The 19,528-nt window shown below is 37.8% G+C and overlaps 1 protein-coding gene across 3 annotated transcripts; it reads left to right on the top strand.

Moving 5' to 3' along the window:
- The first annotated feature begins 196 nt into the window (after positions 1–196).
- On the top strand, positions 197–13,901 carry traf3 (TNF receptor-associated factor 3). Of its 3 annotated transcripts, none has more exons than XM_058399565.1 (12): positions 197–579; positions 6,214–6,431; positions 7,303–7,354; positions 7,450–7,554; positions 7,886–8,044; positions 8,454–8,534; positions 8,658–8,732; positions 8,950–9,042; positions 9,259–9,399; positions 10,143–10,320; positions 10,726–11,319; positions 12,257–13,901. In XM_058399565.1, the coding sequence occupies exons 2-11, from the start codon at positions 6,217–6,219 to the stop codon at positions 11,295–11,297; spliced, it is 1,671 nt and encodes a 556-aa protein (XP_058255548.1). In that variant the 5' UTR covers positions 197–579; positions 6,214–6,216; the 3' UTR covers positions 11,298–11,319; positions 12,257–13,901. The 3 variants fall into 3 exon arrangements, with proteins under 3 accessions (XP_058255548.1, XP_058255550.1, XP_058255547.1); XM_058399567.1 differs by having other exon boundaries at positions 12,127–13,901; XM_058399564.1 differs by having other exon boundaries at positions 10,726–13,901.
- Positions 13,902–19,528: the final 5,627 nt, after the last annotated feature.

Raw genomic sequence — 19,528 nt, 5'->3', positions numbered from 1 at the left:
AAAGAGCCAAAAGCTATTTTGACTATTTTTGGCATATTTGCATTTTCTGTTAATTTTTCCCTACACACACACAGGGAGACAGGGCGGGTGAGACTCGGGTGAATTGTCCAATCAGATTGCTCTCCCTGTTTAAAACTCCGCCGTGGACTGCGCGTGTGCGCTCAGCGCCCTCTCGTGGATTCACACTCACTTCAATGGCGTCCTTTTACTACGCTTTTTTTTTTTTGACGGGGATTTCCTGAGGAAGTCGGAGCGAGGGGGCTTTCCAGTTACTCGAATTGACATCAACAGCGCACAAGGTTTCAGCGCTGGTGGATTTTTAGTTTCTCCACGGGCCAGATTGCGCAGTTTTTTTCTCCACACTGGACATCCGACCATGAAAAGGTTTGGTGTCTCGGCGGCCGCAGCCTGGGTGAGAAGCAGCGAGGACGGATTTCTCTGTGAATTGTAGTCGTTGGAGACGTTCGCGGTCTCTGGGAGCGTTCATGAAGTGGCCAAGCCGCCGAGGCTCCGGCTCTTACATTGTTCAGAGGCGAAAAACAGTTCTGCAATATCGGACGACGTCCATAACTGATTCATGTAAGTGCTGTAAATGTTGGGGTTTGTGAGTCCGGTTAGCTTTCCACGTTTAGCTACGGCGCGAGGAGCTTAGTTAGCAACAACCTGTGTCAAGACAAGCCCTAAGGAGCAATGGGCTCATTTAACCACAAAGCTATGTGGCTAGCACCCAAAAGTTGCCTTTTTTTAGATGGGCCTTCTTAGCTAAATATCAGTTGAGGAGGTTCGATTAAAAGAAACATTTAGTGGGATAAATAAATAAATAAACAAACAAACAAACAGAACAGCTAGCACAAAACCCTAAACCTAGACCTGCTCTGTAGTGGAGGTGCCTCCAGTTAGCTCTACACTAACATCATTTTTTACTGAGTGTAAAAACTGTCTGTTTTCTGGCTCATGGATGATAAGTTTCTTCTTCAGTCATCATCTCACTGAAGATTTTCTACTTTTTTTTTTCTTCCATACCCTGCTTCTAAAAAGATTCACCTTTACCAGGATGCTTACAGTGCATGGAAAACCTGTCTCCTCCACCACCATCAGTGTGCTGTGTTGTGTTTTTCTTTTTGACTTAGGAAAGTCTGCTTCAGGCCTGTAAACTACTGATGGAAAAACCGTGATGACACACAGCTTAGTTTAACTCTGCTGGATTCATGATTTGTGCTGAGGCATTGTCAGTCTTTGGGAGGATGTTGGGTTCGCTTTTGATCACTGGGTGCTTTTTTCTCTCACTTCATAACCTGGGTTATTTGAATCTGACATCTGTTGAACTCTCAGAATAAACACGGTAAGGTCCCCTGACATGCTCCAGCACACACACTCTCCTTTGGGACCAAGTGTCAGCAGAGGTGCATTTGTCTTGGCACGCAAATTTTTATTTTTATTTTTCACACCTCACTACTAATTTACAAATCACAATCATTTGTCAGCATTCTAATACAGCCGTTTCTTCCCGTTAACAGCGTGAAAGTCTACCACTTGATCTCTTCCTTTATGTTGAAAGGTCAGACGAGAATAGGCTGATATTCCCCTTTAGACTTTTGTTTCATTTTTGCTATGATTTCTCCGGCAGTGCAGACATGTTCAAAGAAAACCTCCTTCACCTGGACGCTATTCAGCCCTGAACTTACACTCTTGGCAGATTGGGTTACACACATCACCGCCAGCTCTTTCTGGTGTTAAATTCTGTTGGACTCGGATATGGAGCTTTGGGTGAGACGGCACATCCATGTATAGCTCTGGATGTGAATTATTTCTTTCTGTCTTTGTATAGTTACGTATATTTAGTGTGTTCTGTTTCAGCCATGTATAGGTCAATTCTCAACAGTACTTGCAATTCTAGGAAAACATTTGGCTAACATCTAAATATGAATTACTTGAAATTTTTAAAGATAGACTGCTGAAGTGTCAGAGTGTTAATCTTTGTTGAGCGGTGGAATTTTGTGATATGAAAAAAACATTTGGGAGACGGGTTTAGAAACACTTTGTTCAGGCAGATATATTCTCTAACATTATTTGCCGGAGAGGAATCAGTGTGATATCGAATAATGCCGTTTTTGTTTTTTTTACTTTGTAGAATATTTGGCTGTAAGTCTTGCCTATCTCTAGCAATGAATTGTGTACTTACTACATTTTGTGTGTGTGTGTGTTGTCAGCAATGACGGCAAGGAATGAGGCAGCAAGGTGAAAAGCCCCTTAAATATTCCTGGAAGCTCCTAGAGAACTACACATATTGGTCAGCCAATAATACACTGCCTTCCCCAAGATGGTTTTGACTGTAATTCATTTCTGTGTCATTTGATGATGCAAAATAAGGTTTAAGGCTTGAATGTCCTCTTTTCAGGGGCAGTACTTGCATGTTTTGTTAAAAAAAAAAAGCCCAGTATGACTGAAAGACTGAACGAGAGATGCAAATACTTGAAAGAGAAGTGGAATCAAAACTGATTTTCTCAGGACACTTGAGCATGAAGTGGAGGTGACTGTGTAATAGCAATAGTTTTTTAATAGTTTAGTAAATATACTATACTATATATATATTCTATATACTATTTTTTATATATATATATATATATATATATATATATATATATATATATATATATATATATATATATATATATATATATGTATGTATATATATATATATACATGAACTACATGAAATTATCTGCTTGATGTAATTAGTGTGTGTGTGTGTGTGTGTATATATATATATATATATATATATATATATATATATATATATATATATATATATATATATATATATATATATATATATATATACACACACACACACACACATAATTACATCAAGCAGATAATTTCATGTAGTTCATGCTTCTCTCTAAGTTCCTACGCTCTCTCAACAGATGATTAAGCATCTTTTTATGACACAGCAGACAGTCTTGTATGCTTCTCACAATGCAGCTGTTTAGGAGGTGTTACACGCAGCATACATACTTACATTCCAGTTCTGTAACCTCATTTGGAAAAGTTGCAGTGTGTAATGGAAATTCTGTGGAAACACGTTCAGATGTAAAGCTTCTCTTCCTCTTACAGCTGTGCTGATGGAGTGATCTAGCTTTTGTCACCTAGGAAGACAGTCGCCTGGCTTTGTCGCCTGGCTTTGTGAATGACATTTTATTAAATCTTAATTCCTTATTAGAAAGTTGACAGGAATCTACTAGAGGTATAATTTTGTTAGCATGGCACTGGTTTTTGAAGCATTATCAAAATGAATGAAATGACTTATTACAGCATGACAAAGGGCTACACTAGTAATAGTGGCTTCTATGTCCTGGGGAGGGTATTTGAATCTGAAATGGCTTCATGTCAACCATGAAGTTCCATACATAGGATAAAGATGTTATTATTTTCGCATTACTCTTTGCATATTTAAGTAGAGTAACTGTGAACACAGGGCAGTACAGTGGTGCCTCGCAACTCCAGGTTTCCTCTCCCCAGCTCTAAACCTGAACGTCTGCAGACTGGTTATGCACGGTGATGGACTGGCATCCTCCTACTTCATGCCCAGTGTTCTGGATCTGCCACTACCTTGACTAGAATAGTGCTTCCTGATGGTGAATAAATAACCAGTTCGTGAACTGAAACACCAGAACGTGATCGAGCATGATTAGCCTTTCCCATACCAAAAGCTGATTTTGCATTATTTACAATTCTTAGAAAATTCTCCATATAAGGCCTTCAGGCAAAACACACAAGCTTCATAGTGTTTCAGCCTATGATCTGCATGATGGTCTGTGTTATTTCTTCTTAAAACTTTTTTGCAGAATTGGGCTTTTATACGCTCGCCCATTTTGTGGTAAGACTAAATTGTTTAAAAGCACTGTAGTGTAACTCCAACAGCATTACTGTGGCAGTGTCTGTAGAAGGTATTTCGTATTGGGCTGTGTGGCATTGCTGGGATCTTCCTGTGTGCTTGGTTTAGTGAGGTACTTGGCTCTGATGAGATATTATTAGTGCCAGAGAGTTATGTGTGTTATGAAGGGGTTTCCCAGGCTGTGAGCTGCTGGTCAGGAGCGCTTGATGTGGCAATGCAAGGCCAGAGTTTATGCTTTTGAAAATGGTGCAGGAGACGACGGTAACGTCTCTGTCTGCTGAGCTATAAACAGTGTTGGAGTTGAAGTCTGTCTGTGTGTGTTTGTGTGTGTATAAGTAAGTATAAGTGTAAAAGAGAGAAACACTGAAGCAGTGGGACATAAACAGAAATGCCGTGTGATTTCAGTGACATCCTAGTTACAGTCCAGGCCAACAGGACAATGGCACTCGACACTTTTTGGTGTTGTGTTTTTTTGTGCTCTAATAGCTGACTCATCAGCTAATTATCAAGCCCTACCTGATCTGAATACATAAAGATTAACATAGAGGCACAGTGCCAATTCTTATTGACTCGGCTAGCATTTCTTCACGTAGCTAGATCTATTTACTTACAACTACACGAAAGGAAGTCAGCAGGCATCATACAAGGCATCTTCTCTTCCACAAATTCACCTCAACCAACCCTTATGTTTTCAGAAAATAGAGAAGGAAATGAGCAGCAGTAGCACATGAGAAGCAATGATCTAGATGGAGTTGATGAAGTTTTCACCTTTTGTGAGTGGTTAAGACTGAGGTACTGGTCAGAAGGTTAAGAGATCAAATCCCACAAATGCCCTTAACCTTAACTGCTCAGTTGTATCCTGTGTCTGCCATGTTGGATAAAAACATCAGCCAAAATGCATTACATTAGTCCATTGTAGTGACACTATGGCTTTATGAGAAGGTGCCTGACTGTGTTGGTTGTCTGTATTGAGGCACTTTATTATGTAAACACCAAATGGAAAAATCCCACAGATAAAGTTGAATATTTTGCAGCACATCTCAAAAGCTGTACTGAAGATGCATTGCAGCAAGCAATTAATTTACAGATTTTTTTTTAATTAAACATTTTTCCTTTTTTCTCCCACTTATTTCTTCAGCTTATTATTCTGCACATTCCCATTGCTCCAAAAAGTCTGTAAAATCTAAATTTGACTTTTCTTTGCATTGCTCTTTAAATATTGGACATTGTCAAAAATCAGCTTTATAGTAATTCGGATGTAGAATTAGATAACTATTTATCCCTAATCTCTAATTGTCTTCTGCGCCATTTCAGTTACATAATACTTTGGGTATTGTTTTTTTTCTTCTTCATATTATTAGCATTAAGGCTGTGGAGTGAATAACAGCATGAAGCAATGACTGGCATCATGTCAGCTGCAAAAATGTGCTGTGAGGTGTAAACTAAGCCAAAGGACAGAAGTAAGTGCTTGGGAAATGTGATATTCTATTTGGACAGATGAACAAAAAGAAATAAGAAAGATAAGTTCTTTATCAACATACCTATATGGTGGCTCTGTGCTCTGCTAATTTTTATGGTTTCTTTGAGCTTGCTGCACAATTGCACAAATTTTCCATACAATTTAATTATGAGCCATGAGAAAACGAACCGATGAAAAAGAAAACGATGAAAAATCTAAATTTTGCTCTGATTCAGACTGGGCTAATAGGAGTGACAGCACCATGAGGCAAATGCTGCATGGGCCTGAATGTAATGATGTAATCAAGAATTCTCGTGACATTTCAAATTCTCTCAGGATCCACATTTTCACACCTTACTTTTGAGCCGTTTCTTCCTCGATGGATGTGGTTTTGTTGTGGGTTAGGAATGCGGTCTTCTTTCCACATGGGCACTTTCCATTTCATATGACTTCACGGTGTAATATGAGGCCTGAGTGACCTTGGGTGTATGAGTCTCTGATGCTGTTCCAACAGGCCAAAATAATTGCTCAGTAATCAGACATGTTTATCAGTGAGTGACATTCTAAACTTTCCAGGTAGCAGCCAAAACATGATGGTGTCAAAACATGACTTTTTTGGAAAGTTCCCCAAGAGGCTGAGCTCATTGTCCCTAAGGCTCAGAGACGGAATCCAAAAAAGCCTCCCATTGAAAATGTAGTAGATTGCATGCAATAAAGTTACTCTTGGTTGTAAAGATGATTTTACTGCCTTATTATTTCCATGTATATCAGGACAGTAATTTGTATTCAACAGTTCAAGAACGTTGTCGAATTCAAAGGAGGTAACTTGTCCGTTTATTTTTGTCCACTTTTGCAGGTCATGTCCTTGCCGCGCCGTGTGGATGGGCGGGAGCAGCAGATTGCTCTGCAGCAGCAGCAGTCCTTCCTCCCGCTGCGTGGTGGTTTTCAGGACCACTTCATCATGCCTCCCGAGCCCAAGTACTGCTGCGAGCACTGTCGCATGGTGCTGTGTAATCCTCGGCAGACTGAGTGCGGACACCGCTTCTGTGAAAGCTGCATTAACCAGCTGCTTAGGTTTGAACACCTCTAACTTTCAGTCCTTGCTACATATCTTATCACTATAATGTGGTTATTGTCATTAAGGAAGAAAAATCCTGGTCCATTTTGTGATCAGTTTAAAAGACGGAATCACACGGATTAAGGATGCATTTCATAAACAAGAATAAACTCCACCTGAAGTTTCCATATAATATATTTTAACATGTATTTAGGAACTTTAATCTTAATTATATGTTTTATATTAAAAAAAAATAGTTTCATGTGTAAAGAACACAAAATGGGACATCTAGCTTGGGTCTTGATCATTCTATTTTAATTGCCCCCAGGCCTTTCTAAAGAACTTGTCTGTTCATGTAAACACAAAAGGGCAATTAGTGTTTTCCTACATTCAGCCGCTCTGTGATGCAATAGATACAGCAGTTCAAGATGCAAGAAGAATAGCCCTTGCACTTCCAGATTGGTAGGTGTTGTGTAGTAGGGGAACACCAACATACTCAGGAGGGAATTTGCAGCACATACGTGAGGTGAAAATATGACTAAAACCTTGATTTACACCACAAAGTTTGCTTGGAGTTTCCAGAATTTTGTGCCGTATGAAGAGCTTTCAGCTAGCATGTGTGTTCTGGTTTCTAACCAAAGTACTTGGAGTGTAACTGAGCTTTATGAAAGGACTTAAAAATGATTTAGATTAACTAATTAAACAAAATCTCTCAACACACTTTTATTTCCAGAAAACTTAAAATAATTATTTACTGTTCACAAAGCTGTAAAGTCTTAGGCTTGAAAATTTATATTGTTGAACACCTTCTTAGAGCTTAGAGCATATGCTTCTGTCCACTGGTTGCTGCATAACACTCATCAAACATTTTTTTTTTTATTCTTTCAGTAAACCAAATCCGGTGTGTCCAGCTGATATGGAGCCATTATCTCTAGATAAAGTAAGCCTCTTCCCATTAAATATCTGCTACCAGTACAGTATATCTGACTGAAAGCTGTGTTCTTTACGCCAAACTCTTTATTTCTTTATGGTCAGATATTTCGTGATGTTTGCTGCAACAGAGAGATTATGACACTGAAAGTCTACTGCCGCAGTGCGAAAAATGGATGTAAAGAACAAATGAGTTTACAGCAGGTTACGGTAAGTTTCTTTGCAGTGCCTTCTTTATTTCGGATGTTCATAAAGATGGTCTTATATTGTTTAAAAATACAATGGTAACAGACAATTATAAAGATGGATGTCTGATTTAAATTGTCTACAACAAAACAGCTGCATTTCGCATAAAATTGTACATACAGGTTTAATGGCTCTGTTGAAAATCATGCATATTAACACTGTTATTTTTTTGTGTACATTATTAATCTCCATAATAAGGGAATGATGATTTTCTGACACCCAAAATGAATCCATGTCTTCTACTTTATTCCCTTCTACACCATCTGTCTCTGTGTCTCGTACTTTGGATCATCAGGACCATTTGAACATGTGTGAGTACTTTGAGGTGCCCTGTCCATTGTGTAAAGAGAAGATTATGAGGAAGGACATGCCTGAACACTTGAGCCACAAATGCAAATACCGTGAGACCACCTGTGAATTCTGCAAGCACAAAATGGCCTTAACGGAGCTACAGGTACTTTTTAAACCTGCTTAAACCCGTCACAGCTATTTTAACTGACGGAGATGCAGATTTATGTATATATTTTTGTAAATGAACTCTAAAGTGTAGGTCATTAGTTTTATTTCTTCCTCTGTGTTAAATGTTTCCCTAACTTTGGGCCAAAACTGCCCCGTGACATTTTGGTTTCGTATTAGTCCTGGGAACTTTAGGGGATTCTCCCATAAAGCATTTAGAGAATGCTGGTCCACGTGCTTTGTTAAAATTGTGGAAGTAGTTACTGTACTTTTTTTTTGGGCTGTGGGAAGTCCTAGGAAGTCTAGGTGAAGCGTTTTCTTCTTATCTTATGATTTGAATGATTACTCACGCTGCGGGTTATCTGTCTTTCTTGGTTTCTGTCTTCTTTTGTCTCTCACTCAACTAGAAACACAAAGAAACTGTTTGTCCTGCATTTCCAGTATCATGCCCGAATCATTGTTCATTTTCGTCCATCTTAAGAAATGAGGTAAGAATGAAGTCTGTTCATTTTGAATTATGTGGTTTAACGTCTAGTGATGTACTGGCAGCATTTATTAGGCAGTGATAAACAGTTCTCTTCAATTTTTATTCTTCATTTTTCTCTTTATAGCTGTCAATTCACCAGCAAGATTGTCCAAAGGCTCAAGTCACATGCTCATTTTTTCGTTTTGGCTGTACCTACAAGGTAATAACTTATATGAGGCAATAAAAACAGTATTATAAAAACTGATCTCTTAATTGAAAGTTTTATTACTATATAATTAGTTGATTATTCTTAAAGCTAATATCCTATGTTCATAAGTAGTACTAATTTATATATAATAATAATAATAATAATAACAACATAAAAACACATAATAACACATTAAATCATTGTTTATAATGCATGTTTTGAATTCAAGGGTTTGAATCAGGAAATGAGGGAGCACGAGTCAAGCTTTGCCTCAGAACACTTGCGCCTGATGATGGCCAGAAGCAATATGCTGGAGGCCAAGGTAGGGAAGCTTTGCTATTTCTGTTGAATTTCATAGTCACGTTAATGTAAAGCAAGGGGCTGGATTTAGGTATATGTGGCAATACAAAAATGATTTCAGAATGATAACAGGGCGTTGTTGTTGTTGTTGTTGTTAAAGATTAGTAAAGATTAGTAGATTAGACTTTCAGCTATTTTGTTTCTCTGCAATCTCTCTTACAAATATTTGTAAATGTAGGTGGAGGATGTCAAGAATGAGCTGTTGGAGCGATACACAGTTCTCCCAAGTCTAAGCAGTCGTCTTACAGAAGTGGAGGAACAGTACAAAGATATGAGGGAGAAATATCGACAAGTGGAGCAGAAACTATCCAGCATGCAGGTGAGAAACATCTCTTGCTTGCTCTGCATGCGTCACGTGATACTTGTTTACATGTCATGCCTTGAATGGGAATTTCCCCATACAGCTATGAACCTATAGGGCCAAAAAAAAGATAGGGCTTCTGTGAACTTTAGCTTATCCTTGCACAAAAGCCAGATTTAATAAAATATTTGCAATCATACCTGTATATTGGAAAAAAAATAGCTACATAAAGATAGCTAATGATAGCTTGCTTTGTTTAAGAAACCAGATGATGTGCTCACTGGTTTAACAGATTCTTTTGTGCCATATGAATTGAAAACAACACTGGAACTGGTGTACAATTCTGATATGTGCTATTATCTCTCACATCACTCATCTCACAGTGATCTGATTACATGCTTACTTTTTTATATTGCGGTACCACCATATATTTTCACAAACAGTAACACCTTATGCTTAATAGTGCATAGCACAGTGTTAACAGTTTATGAAAACTGCTAAGGGATGCCGCATATTTTTTCCGCTTATTAGTCCGATTACTGGGGTCCTGTTCGATTGCAGCTCTACACAGTAAATTACAGTACAACTTTATTACACTTATATTGGTAAATAATAATGAAGTGTAATTTAAAAAAATATATATAATCTAATTATAATTGTATTTGGGTAAAAAAAGTTTTTGGGTACTGTCCAAATAACTGCAGTATTTATTAGCAGTTATTTGTGCTCTCATTGTGACAAAAATTGTGATGTCCATGTAGAAGCTAATGAGCGCGCACTCCGAGAAACTGCTGGAGGTGGAGATGGAGCTGAGGGAACTGCGGTCATTAAGGGCCATGCGTGAGGAAGTGGAAGCTCTGAGGGGCGCTGTGGAAAGTATGCGCTCTGTGGTAGCATCACTCGACTCTGTCCGCACTGGGTCTGGTGCCCACACGTTAAGTGAGTGTCGCCTCTGCATTTCAACTTTATGACTGATGTATATGCTTAGAAGACTAAACAACCTAATGATACAACCACAAGCTAGTGCATTTGGGTGTGTAAATTACCTTCATCCAAGTCCATATCTTAGATAGAGGTCACATATTTCCATTCCTTATTCAGGAGAACAGTGATACTGCAAGAGATGATATTATAATCGTGGTCTTCATGAATGTCCAAATAAGTTTAAAAATGAACATTACCTGTGCAAATACAAGTCTAACCGTATAAGTAAAACCACTGGAAGCTTTCTAGAAATGTGATTATCCCTGTCTGCACTCGAAACATCTAAGAAATGTAATTTTGTACTTGATATTTTTCAGTGATTTGATGAACATTGTGTACATTTTTCTGTGTCAATTCCAGCCACATTAGAGACACAGGTGTCACGGCATGATGAGCTGCTCAGTGTGCATGACATTCGTTTGGCTGACATGGACCTTAAGCTGCAGGTGCTGGAGACAGCCAGCTTTAATGGAACTCTTATTTGGAAGATTCGTGACTACAAGCGGCGCAAGCAAGAAGCGGTGGCTTCTAAAACATTGTCGCTTTATAGTCAACCCTTCTACACAGGCTATTTTGGGTATAAGATGTGTGCACGTGTTTACCTGAATGGTGATGGCATGGGAAAGGGCACACACCTGTCACTGTTCTTCGTGGTGATGCGTGGTGAGTATGATGCGCTGCTGCCGTGGCCTTTTCGCCAAAAAGTGACACTCATGCTAATGGACCAGGGTCCTGCACGCAAACACTTGGGTGATGCCTTCAAGCCTGACCCAAACAGCAGCAGCTTCCGGCGGCCAACAGGGGAGATGAACATTGCCTCGGGCTGTCCACTCTTTGTCGCCCAGACTGTTCTGGAGAACGGCACCTACATCAAAGATGACACCATCTTCATCAAGGTCACAGTGGACACTTCAGACCTGCCTGACCCATGACACCTGGACAGTTATCCCATTGGTCAGTACCACTGTCATTTTCTTGTCACTGAAACTCAAAGTGCTAAATATTTCAAATAAATATTTCATTGGTCTGTACCACACCCCTTAGACTGTCACTTTCGGTCCAAAGTCAGGTTTCTCTCCTGAAGGCCTAGCACTAAACAGACAAAAATGCAACTGTAGCACAAATACAGGGTGATTCAGAAAATTGTTAACACCTATATGACACTACAGCATTGTAACACTGTTACACAATGAGGATGGGTTACTAATTACAGCCTGTTAAATGTAACTTCATTGCATTGCCTCCACTTTTGCACCAACAAACAACAGTACTCTAAAGAAAAGAACAGAAAAGAAAAATGTTGCCAATATGTGCTAACATTTTTTGAATCACACTGCCTATTTTTACAATTACAGCATAAGGGCTCGGTGATATGATATCACAATTATGATATAATCATATGATACATCATGACAGTTTTCTAAGTATCGTCATTTATTGTCAGGAGATGATAAAGCCCTACTGGCATCTAACAGTTCTGAAAATACAACCTTTAGCCTTTGAAAGAAACTTTCTTTCCAAAATAAGTGCTTTATAAAAGACCAGCCTGTTTGAAGGGGAAGCTCATTAAGCCTGTAGTTCAGACTTCAGAGAGTTCTAGTATAAAGCTGATCATCAACATACTTGGTTATCATCATTGAAACATTTTCTGATCAGATCTAGCTTGTTCTCAGTAAAATCAAGAATTCAAGAAAATACTATACTTTAGAGTGAAAATTTCTTCTCATTTCACTGATGCAAATTATTTTCTTTGATTTTCAGCTCTTTCCCTGAAAACTAACCAAAAACAACATTTTAAAACTTTTGAATAGCAGTGCACATTCACTTATTCATTTGGAAGGCTTTTTATATCCAGTGCAGTTTTTATTGAATGTGATTTGTTTCATGCCAGAGGGCCCGGTGCTCGTCACGGATGTTACGAGGTCACAGGATTGGGGAAAACAGAGCAGAAACCGATGAGAAGAATCAACCAAACACAAGAGTGGGCTGATGGTCTCAGGCTGGTATTCCTGAGACAGTGTAGGCACAGTTGCTTGAGTGACAGTTTGTGCTCTGCTTTGGATCATGACCAGGGTAGAGGGGGTCTCAGATAGCCACAGTGTTCAAGATGGAGCAACAAGAGCAAAGGGTTTTCACCTCTAATCAAACAAAAGTATGTCATTGTCTGTGCTGGTACAGACTTGAAGAAAGACAAAATGTTAGGTAATGATGCCAGCATGAAGAGTTACCTTTCAGCCAGAAAAAGTAAGAGGGATCCGTTTGTTCTCTGTAACAAATCCATGAGTGGGCCTCATTTATCAATCTTGTAGTAAAGTGTGTAAATGTTTTTATAAGGCAAAACAAACTGGAAATTCCTGTAAGATTCCTGTAAAAAAAAATTTATGCTCCAGTGAATATGTAGATAAATGCCAGTCCACTGTTTTTCATTTAGTGACACCCACAAAACTGAAATGTAGCTCATGGAGAGATTAAAGTAACAGAATGATGACTTGTTGAAGAGAGTTCTTCCTAACCATGCTACAACCTCCAGTAGTACAGCCCTGGCTAGCACAGACACACACTAACTACTCATCCCTCTCCCATTCTAGGGTGCTGTTTCTTTACTCCTAACTGAATGGCTAGTGGTGTTCATTTAATTTATAGAGTTTTTTTTTTTTTCTGGGGGGGGGGTTGCTTTCTTTCAAGTCATTAATATGAAAAGTGTTTGACATATTAAATTTGTGTGTAACTGAAATAAAGTCAGTCAAAAAATAAATGGGAGATTGACACTTAAGGTCTCTCATACTGTAACTCAAATTATAACTGTAACCCAAATGATCAGATTTAAGTCATATAATGTCCTTGATATGCTGATTTTTAAAAAATATATATATATATAAATAGTTTTTCAAACTAACTGGATTTTGCTGAATACCATATTTCTGATGTAAATGCTCCTATGAATGAATAGCATTGTTCATGTCTAGCTTGATAAATGAGGCCCAGTATCTGTATTTCATGTAATTGATTTGACAAATAAGCTTTTATTATTTAGTTAAAAGGAGTGTCCAGTGATGTTTATACAGAGAAGAGCAGTGTGTGTAGAATTGTTTGTGTACGCACGGTGGGAAAACTTCCTTTTCAGATATACAGGTAATGAATTGTAATGGACCTGTGCTGTAAAGCATGAAGATGAAATACATTGTGGCACGAAAAAAATATTTAAAAAAATTAAACCCAGAACAATTTTGCATGTTAAAAAAAACAACAAAATTTAAACAAGACTAATTTCCCAAATTTGTTTACTGTTCTGACATTATTTTTTGTAATGTTAAATATTGATGGATGCTGTGCATCAGAATATATTGTTTTTTTTGTTTGTTTGTTTTTTTGTTTTTTTAAACACCGTTTGTAATACTAGCCTTTAAAGTCTACAGCTATGCTGACAAACATTTACAGTTAACCAGATTTTTCAAGAAGAATATTTGCACAACCATTTTATGGTTTTTGTATGTGTAATTAAAATGTATATGAATATTAAATACACAAACATTTTACCATATTCTTTTGTTGTCACTTGATAAGGTTATATTAACTCGCTAATCCACAGTTTAGCAAACAGTTGCATCACTCATGTTTTTTGTGTTAAACAAATTAAAAAGCCCTTTTTTTTTTTTAACCCCCCGGAAATTTCATATTCATAATACTGAAAACTGCACTATAACGAACAAGTCAGCATTTATCATTACTACTAACGCATCCCAAAGTTTAGCTAGTAAACGTATTTCACTCATAAATTATTAGACATTTTATTCAGAAAAAACCACACAATTTTATTGCTAAGTTCTGCATAGTTTTATTAAAAAGATTTTCAGCTGTCCACATGTCTGGACATTATAAACAGAGTCAAACAGGTAATGATTATAAAATACATTTAACCCCCGTTGCCTAAATATATTTACAATTATATACGCATCAACTGCCGATTCCTCAACTTTTAGATGTAACATATTACCTAAATATTTAATGCATTTAATGCAAATATTTAACTCTAATCTTCTGTTTCTTCTTTAAAAAAAAAAAAACATTTAAGCTTTCTCAGCTTTAAAATTTATTTTCCTCTTTTTATTAAAATAAGTAATTTCAGTTTTATTAAAAGAATCTTGAAGTCAACAATACGTAAGGATTGAAAAACTAATAGAAAAATGAATAAAGCTGTACAGGCTAAGATGGAGCTAAGATGTAGCCTGCTGATAATTGAGGTGCATATTGGCACTAAGCTGTCTTAATTCTTGCTGTGAAAGCCCCCAATGCAGCCTGAAAAGGGGGCAACACAACACTGGACACCCCCTGTTTCCTTGTTCACACTTCATAACAGTATTTTATGGCATTCTTGTGACAGAAACTTTTAGGCCTGTATTTTCCAACATATGATGTTGAGCTGCTTCCATCTTCTGGGAACAGGAGTGAGACCTTGCCCCCCGAAGGCTCTTTTGCATGGACCCAGTGTTGATCAGTGCTGAGACGAAGGATGCTTTAAATTTCTGGTCACAATCACTTGGGTTCTTTATTTGGTGAGGTTGCCATGCATTCACACGTCCCATATCCTGAAAGTGATTGAAAATATGAACATGCCTTCTTTTGTTCTTTCTTCTCTGTAGATCCACCAGATCCACTTAAGAAGTTTTTGTATTACAGCACACTTTTTTTCACTCCATCCTGAGGATGCACACCAGCACTGCTTGATGTCACATGATTTACAGCTGTAGATAAATAACTCTGTGGATTCTTCACCCTCAGGCTTCATTGAAAAATTCCCCATGAACAGAGTTAACCCGTGCTAATTATTACCTTTGATTCTTCAATCAAATGCAGCAGTTTCTCACAACTGCTGTATTTCACTCAAGCATGTCCTCACTGCCCGTCTCTAAACTCTTCTTCAACCGGTTCATTTTCCCCATTAATGTTCTCATGACCCACTCCATTCTGCAATCTCTTCCCTCACATTACGGTATGTTGTAGGTGTAAACTGTTTGAAAAACAATGCATATGATGTACTACCAAAAAAGTATATTTCACATTTGTTAATAAAAGTGTATTTTTTTGTACACATTTAGAACCATTTATTCAAACACAGTCAATATTTTCAATGTATGTCAATGGCCACTAGGCAGAAAGACATTATATTTACATTAATTATTATAAATTAATTTATAAGCATTATTGTATTTAAATGAATAGATGTGCTGAAAACATTTAAAGGGTAAACTGTATAACTGTACAAATCTACATTTACATCATTTACTGTCCAGTGTCACCCAAATAAGGAAGGTTTCTTCCTCATATCATCTCGGGGAGTTTTTCCTTGCCGTCGCCTCAGACTTGCTCATTAGGGATAAATGTTGGGGATAAATAGTAACTTAACTTTAAACTATATACATTTTATTCTATGTTTCTATACATCTGTAAAGCTCCTTTGAGGTGAATTAAAAATGTTAACTTTAAATCTAACTCTAATCAAACTCTCAAGCAGTCACATAACGAGTCTGTGGGAGTCAGCTATAAGGAAAACAGCTATAAGTCCTAAAATCAAAATATGGACCATTCACAGAACTTCAAAGGGGATTAAATATACTGTATGGATGTTTTAAGACGTGCTGTTGAATATGAAGAAATGGCTCTCATTCACTTTCTGGCTTTTCCCCCTTCTGGCCACACGATGGCAGTGCCTCACAACCTCTTACAGTGATGAATCAGAAAGCACTGTGCAAGATTTTATCTTCCTATATAGTCTAATGACTTTTGTATCCTAAATGTAGTGCTCTAGCCTTTTTTCCCAGCCGTCTGAGATTTAGCAATTGGATAAAAGACAAACAAAGAATTAACAAGGATATACAAAAGAAATATACTTAACAGTTGAGGGATTTTAGTGAGGGATTTTAGTTTTAACAGATTTTAGTGATTTTTTTAATTGAAAAGATGTTAACACAGTCTCTCTTGGAAATGGAAAAAATGCACAATATTTTCAGCAAACATTGATGCATAGTTACTTCTTATGCCATAAATTGAACAAAGATAAAAAATAAAAACATTATTGTGGCACTGTGCAAAAGTTTGGGCACCCTACATAATCAGTACTTAGTAACACCTCCTCTGGCAGATATCACAGCTTGCAAACGCTTTTTATAGCCAGCTAAAAGTCTTTCAATTCTTGTACTTGGGATTTTCTTCCTTGCAAAAGGCTTCTAGTTCTGTAATATTCTTTGGTCGTCTTGCATGCACAGCTCTTTTAAGATCTACCCACATATTTTCAATGATGTTTAAATCAGGGGACTGTGATGGCCATTCCAAAACCTTCAGCTTGCGTCTCTTTAGGTATTCCATAGTGGATTTCGAGGTATGTTTAGGATCATCGTCCTGTTGTAGAAGCCATCCTCTTTTCAGCTTCAGCTTTTTTACAGATGGTGTGATGTTTGCTTCCAGAATTTGCTGGTATTTAGTGGAATCCATTCTTCCCTCCACCCGTGCAATGTTTCCTGTGCCACTGGCTGCAACACAACCCCAAAGCATGATAGATCCATGCCCATGCTTAATAGTTGGCAAGGTGTTCTTTTCATGAAATGCTGCTCCTTTTTTTCTCCAAACATGCCTTTGCTGATTGTGGCCAAAGAGTTCTATTTTAACTTCATCAGTCCACAGCACTTGTTTCCAAAACGCATCAGGCTTCTGTAGATGTTCTGTTGCATACTTCTGACGTTGGACTTTATGATGGGGACGCAGGTAAGGTTTTCTTCTGCTGACTCTTCCATGAAGGTCTTGTCTGTGCAAGCATCGCTGCACAGTGGAACGGTGCACCACCACTCCTGAGTCTGCTAAATCTTCCTGCAGGTTTTTTGCAGTCAAATGGGGGTTTTGATTTGTCTTTCTGACCAGCATACGAGCAGTTCTCTCCGAGAGTTTTCTTGGTCTTCCAGATCTCATCTTGACCTGAACAGTTCCCCTGAACTGCCATCTCTTAATTACATTTCTCACTGTGGAAACTGCAAGCTGACAACCTTATGCTATCTTCTTGTAGCCTTCTCCTGCAGTGTGGGCATCAATAACTTTCATTTTCAGAGTCTTACACGGCTGCTTAGAGGAACCCATGGTTGTTGAGTGTCCGCAAGTGTGTGCATAAGGTTTGAAGAGTCAAAGTATTTGTAAAGCTTTGAAATTGGCATTTACTAATGACAGCTGTTGCCATGCATCAGATCTAATGAGCTGATTAAGGTCTGAAACCTTGTAAAAAAATAATCTGAGACTCTGGAACTCTTAGAGTGCCCAAACTTTTGCACAGTGCTATAATAATGTTTTTATTTTTTATTTTTGTTCAATTTATGGCATAAGAAGTAACTATGCATCAATGTTTGCTGAAAATATTGTGCATTTTTTCCATTTCCAAGAGAGACTGTGTTAACATCTTTTCAATTAAAAAATCACCAAAATCTGTTATTTATCAAGGGGTGCTTAAACTTTTGCATAAGACTGTACCTCCTCTTTGGCCTTCCTCTTTTCCTCCTGCCTGGCAGCTCCATGTCCAACATTCTCCTATCAATATACTCACTCTCCCTCCACTGGACATGTCCAAACCATCTTAACCTGGCCTCTCTAACTTTGTCCCTCAAACGTCTAACATGAGCTGTCCCTCTGATGTACTCGTTCCTAATCCTGTCCAACCTTGTCACTCCCAAAGAGAACCTCAACATCTTCAGCTCTGCTACCTCCAGCTCTGACTCCTGTCTCTGTCTCAGGGACACTGTCTCTAAACCATACAGCATGGCTGGTCTCACCACTGTCTTGTACACCTTCCCCTTGATTCTCGCTGAAATTTTTCTATCACACAGAACTCTCGACACCTTTCTCCACCCATTCCATCCTGCCTGCACCCGCTGATTATGTACTAGGGCTTTAAAACTTATACTAATCATCATTCTCTTTCTTTCTTTTTTTTTTTTTTTTTAATTAATTTATTTATTTACTTATTTATTTATTTATTTATTTAAAAATAAATCTATGCTGTACTTGTTTGCATGAAACACAGGACTTGGGACTTTAAATACTAAGCTTATAATGATAATTAGATAATTTAAAGTGGCAAAATCAATTAAGAAGATTTCTTTAAACAAATTTTGATTTTGAGAGCCAGAAAATGGGAAGATAATACTAACCAGTTGTTCAGCGTCAGTAGAGAATGTCAAACTGTCACAAAAGGAAAAACATCCAAATTGGTCTCAAACAAATCACCACAAATTTTTACAAGCACAGACATATAAAACAGGGTTGCAATTAAAACAAATTGACCACCGATGGATTTTTATTTGACCGGGTTGAATATTATCGCAAACCCTCCCACTAAAACAAACTGGTTCTGAAAGGTCATAAGCATGTGTGTTCTTCATCCGATGAAGATGCCATGCAGTCCCATGTACAGAAAGTGATAGTAAATACCTTCTTTTTTTTCTTTCTTCTGTGTGGATCCACCAGATCCACCCCCATGTGATCATTGCGAAAGCTTACAGCAAATAGATGAAGAAGTTTTGGGATTACAGCACACTCACTTTGGGCAACCTCCTGAGGATGTATACCAGCACTGCCTGATGGATTTCTATTCGATTGGGTTGAATATGACCACAAACCCCCAACAAAAACAAACTGGCTCTGACAGATCATGAACACTGAATTATCAATTTCAGACTGGTTTCAAATGAATGTTTAATTTAAACAACAACAACTATATCACTGATGTTTATTTATTTATTTATTTGTATTAGAATATATCTCCTGTTACTACAGGGCCTGATTGCTACAAGGAGGCCAAGAAATAATCCAGCTGCTTTTACTGTTTCTATTACTACCACCTCCACCACTGCTGTTCCATCACTATTAATAATATTACTATTAAGTAAGTAGTATTAATACTACCACTACCTTTTCTCATCTAGTTGCTATTACTATTACTGCTGTTACCATCTACCTGATCTAAACAACCTCGTCTGTTGTGGTGTTTTGGTCAGAAGGGATTTGTGCTTTTCAGAAAATAGATGGAAGGATTATGGAGAAATATCACACCACCACCTCAAGACAACAGCCAGAAAGAACTTGGTCTTAACTGTGTCCGGCAATCTGTCACAGTGTGTCTGAGCAA

Source organism: Hemibagrus wyckioides, linkage group LG09 (genome assembly GCF_019097595.1).
Source record: "Hemibagrus wyckioides isolate EC202008001 linkage group LG09, SWU_Hwy_1.0, whole genome shotgun sequence".
In the NCBI taxonomy this organism is placed as follows: domain Eukaryota; kingdom Metazoa; phylum Chordata; class Actinopteri; order Siluriformes; family Bagridae; genus Hemibagrus; species Hemibagrus wyckioides.
Note: the sequence above shows the minus strand (reverse complement) of the source record. Positions and strands in the feature narration are given on the sequence as shown.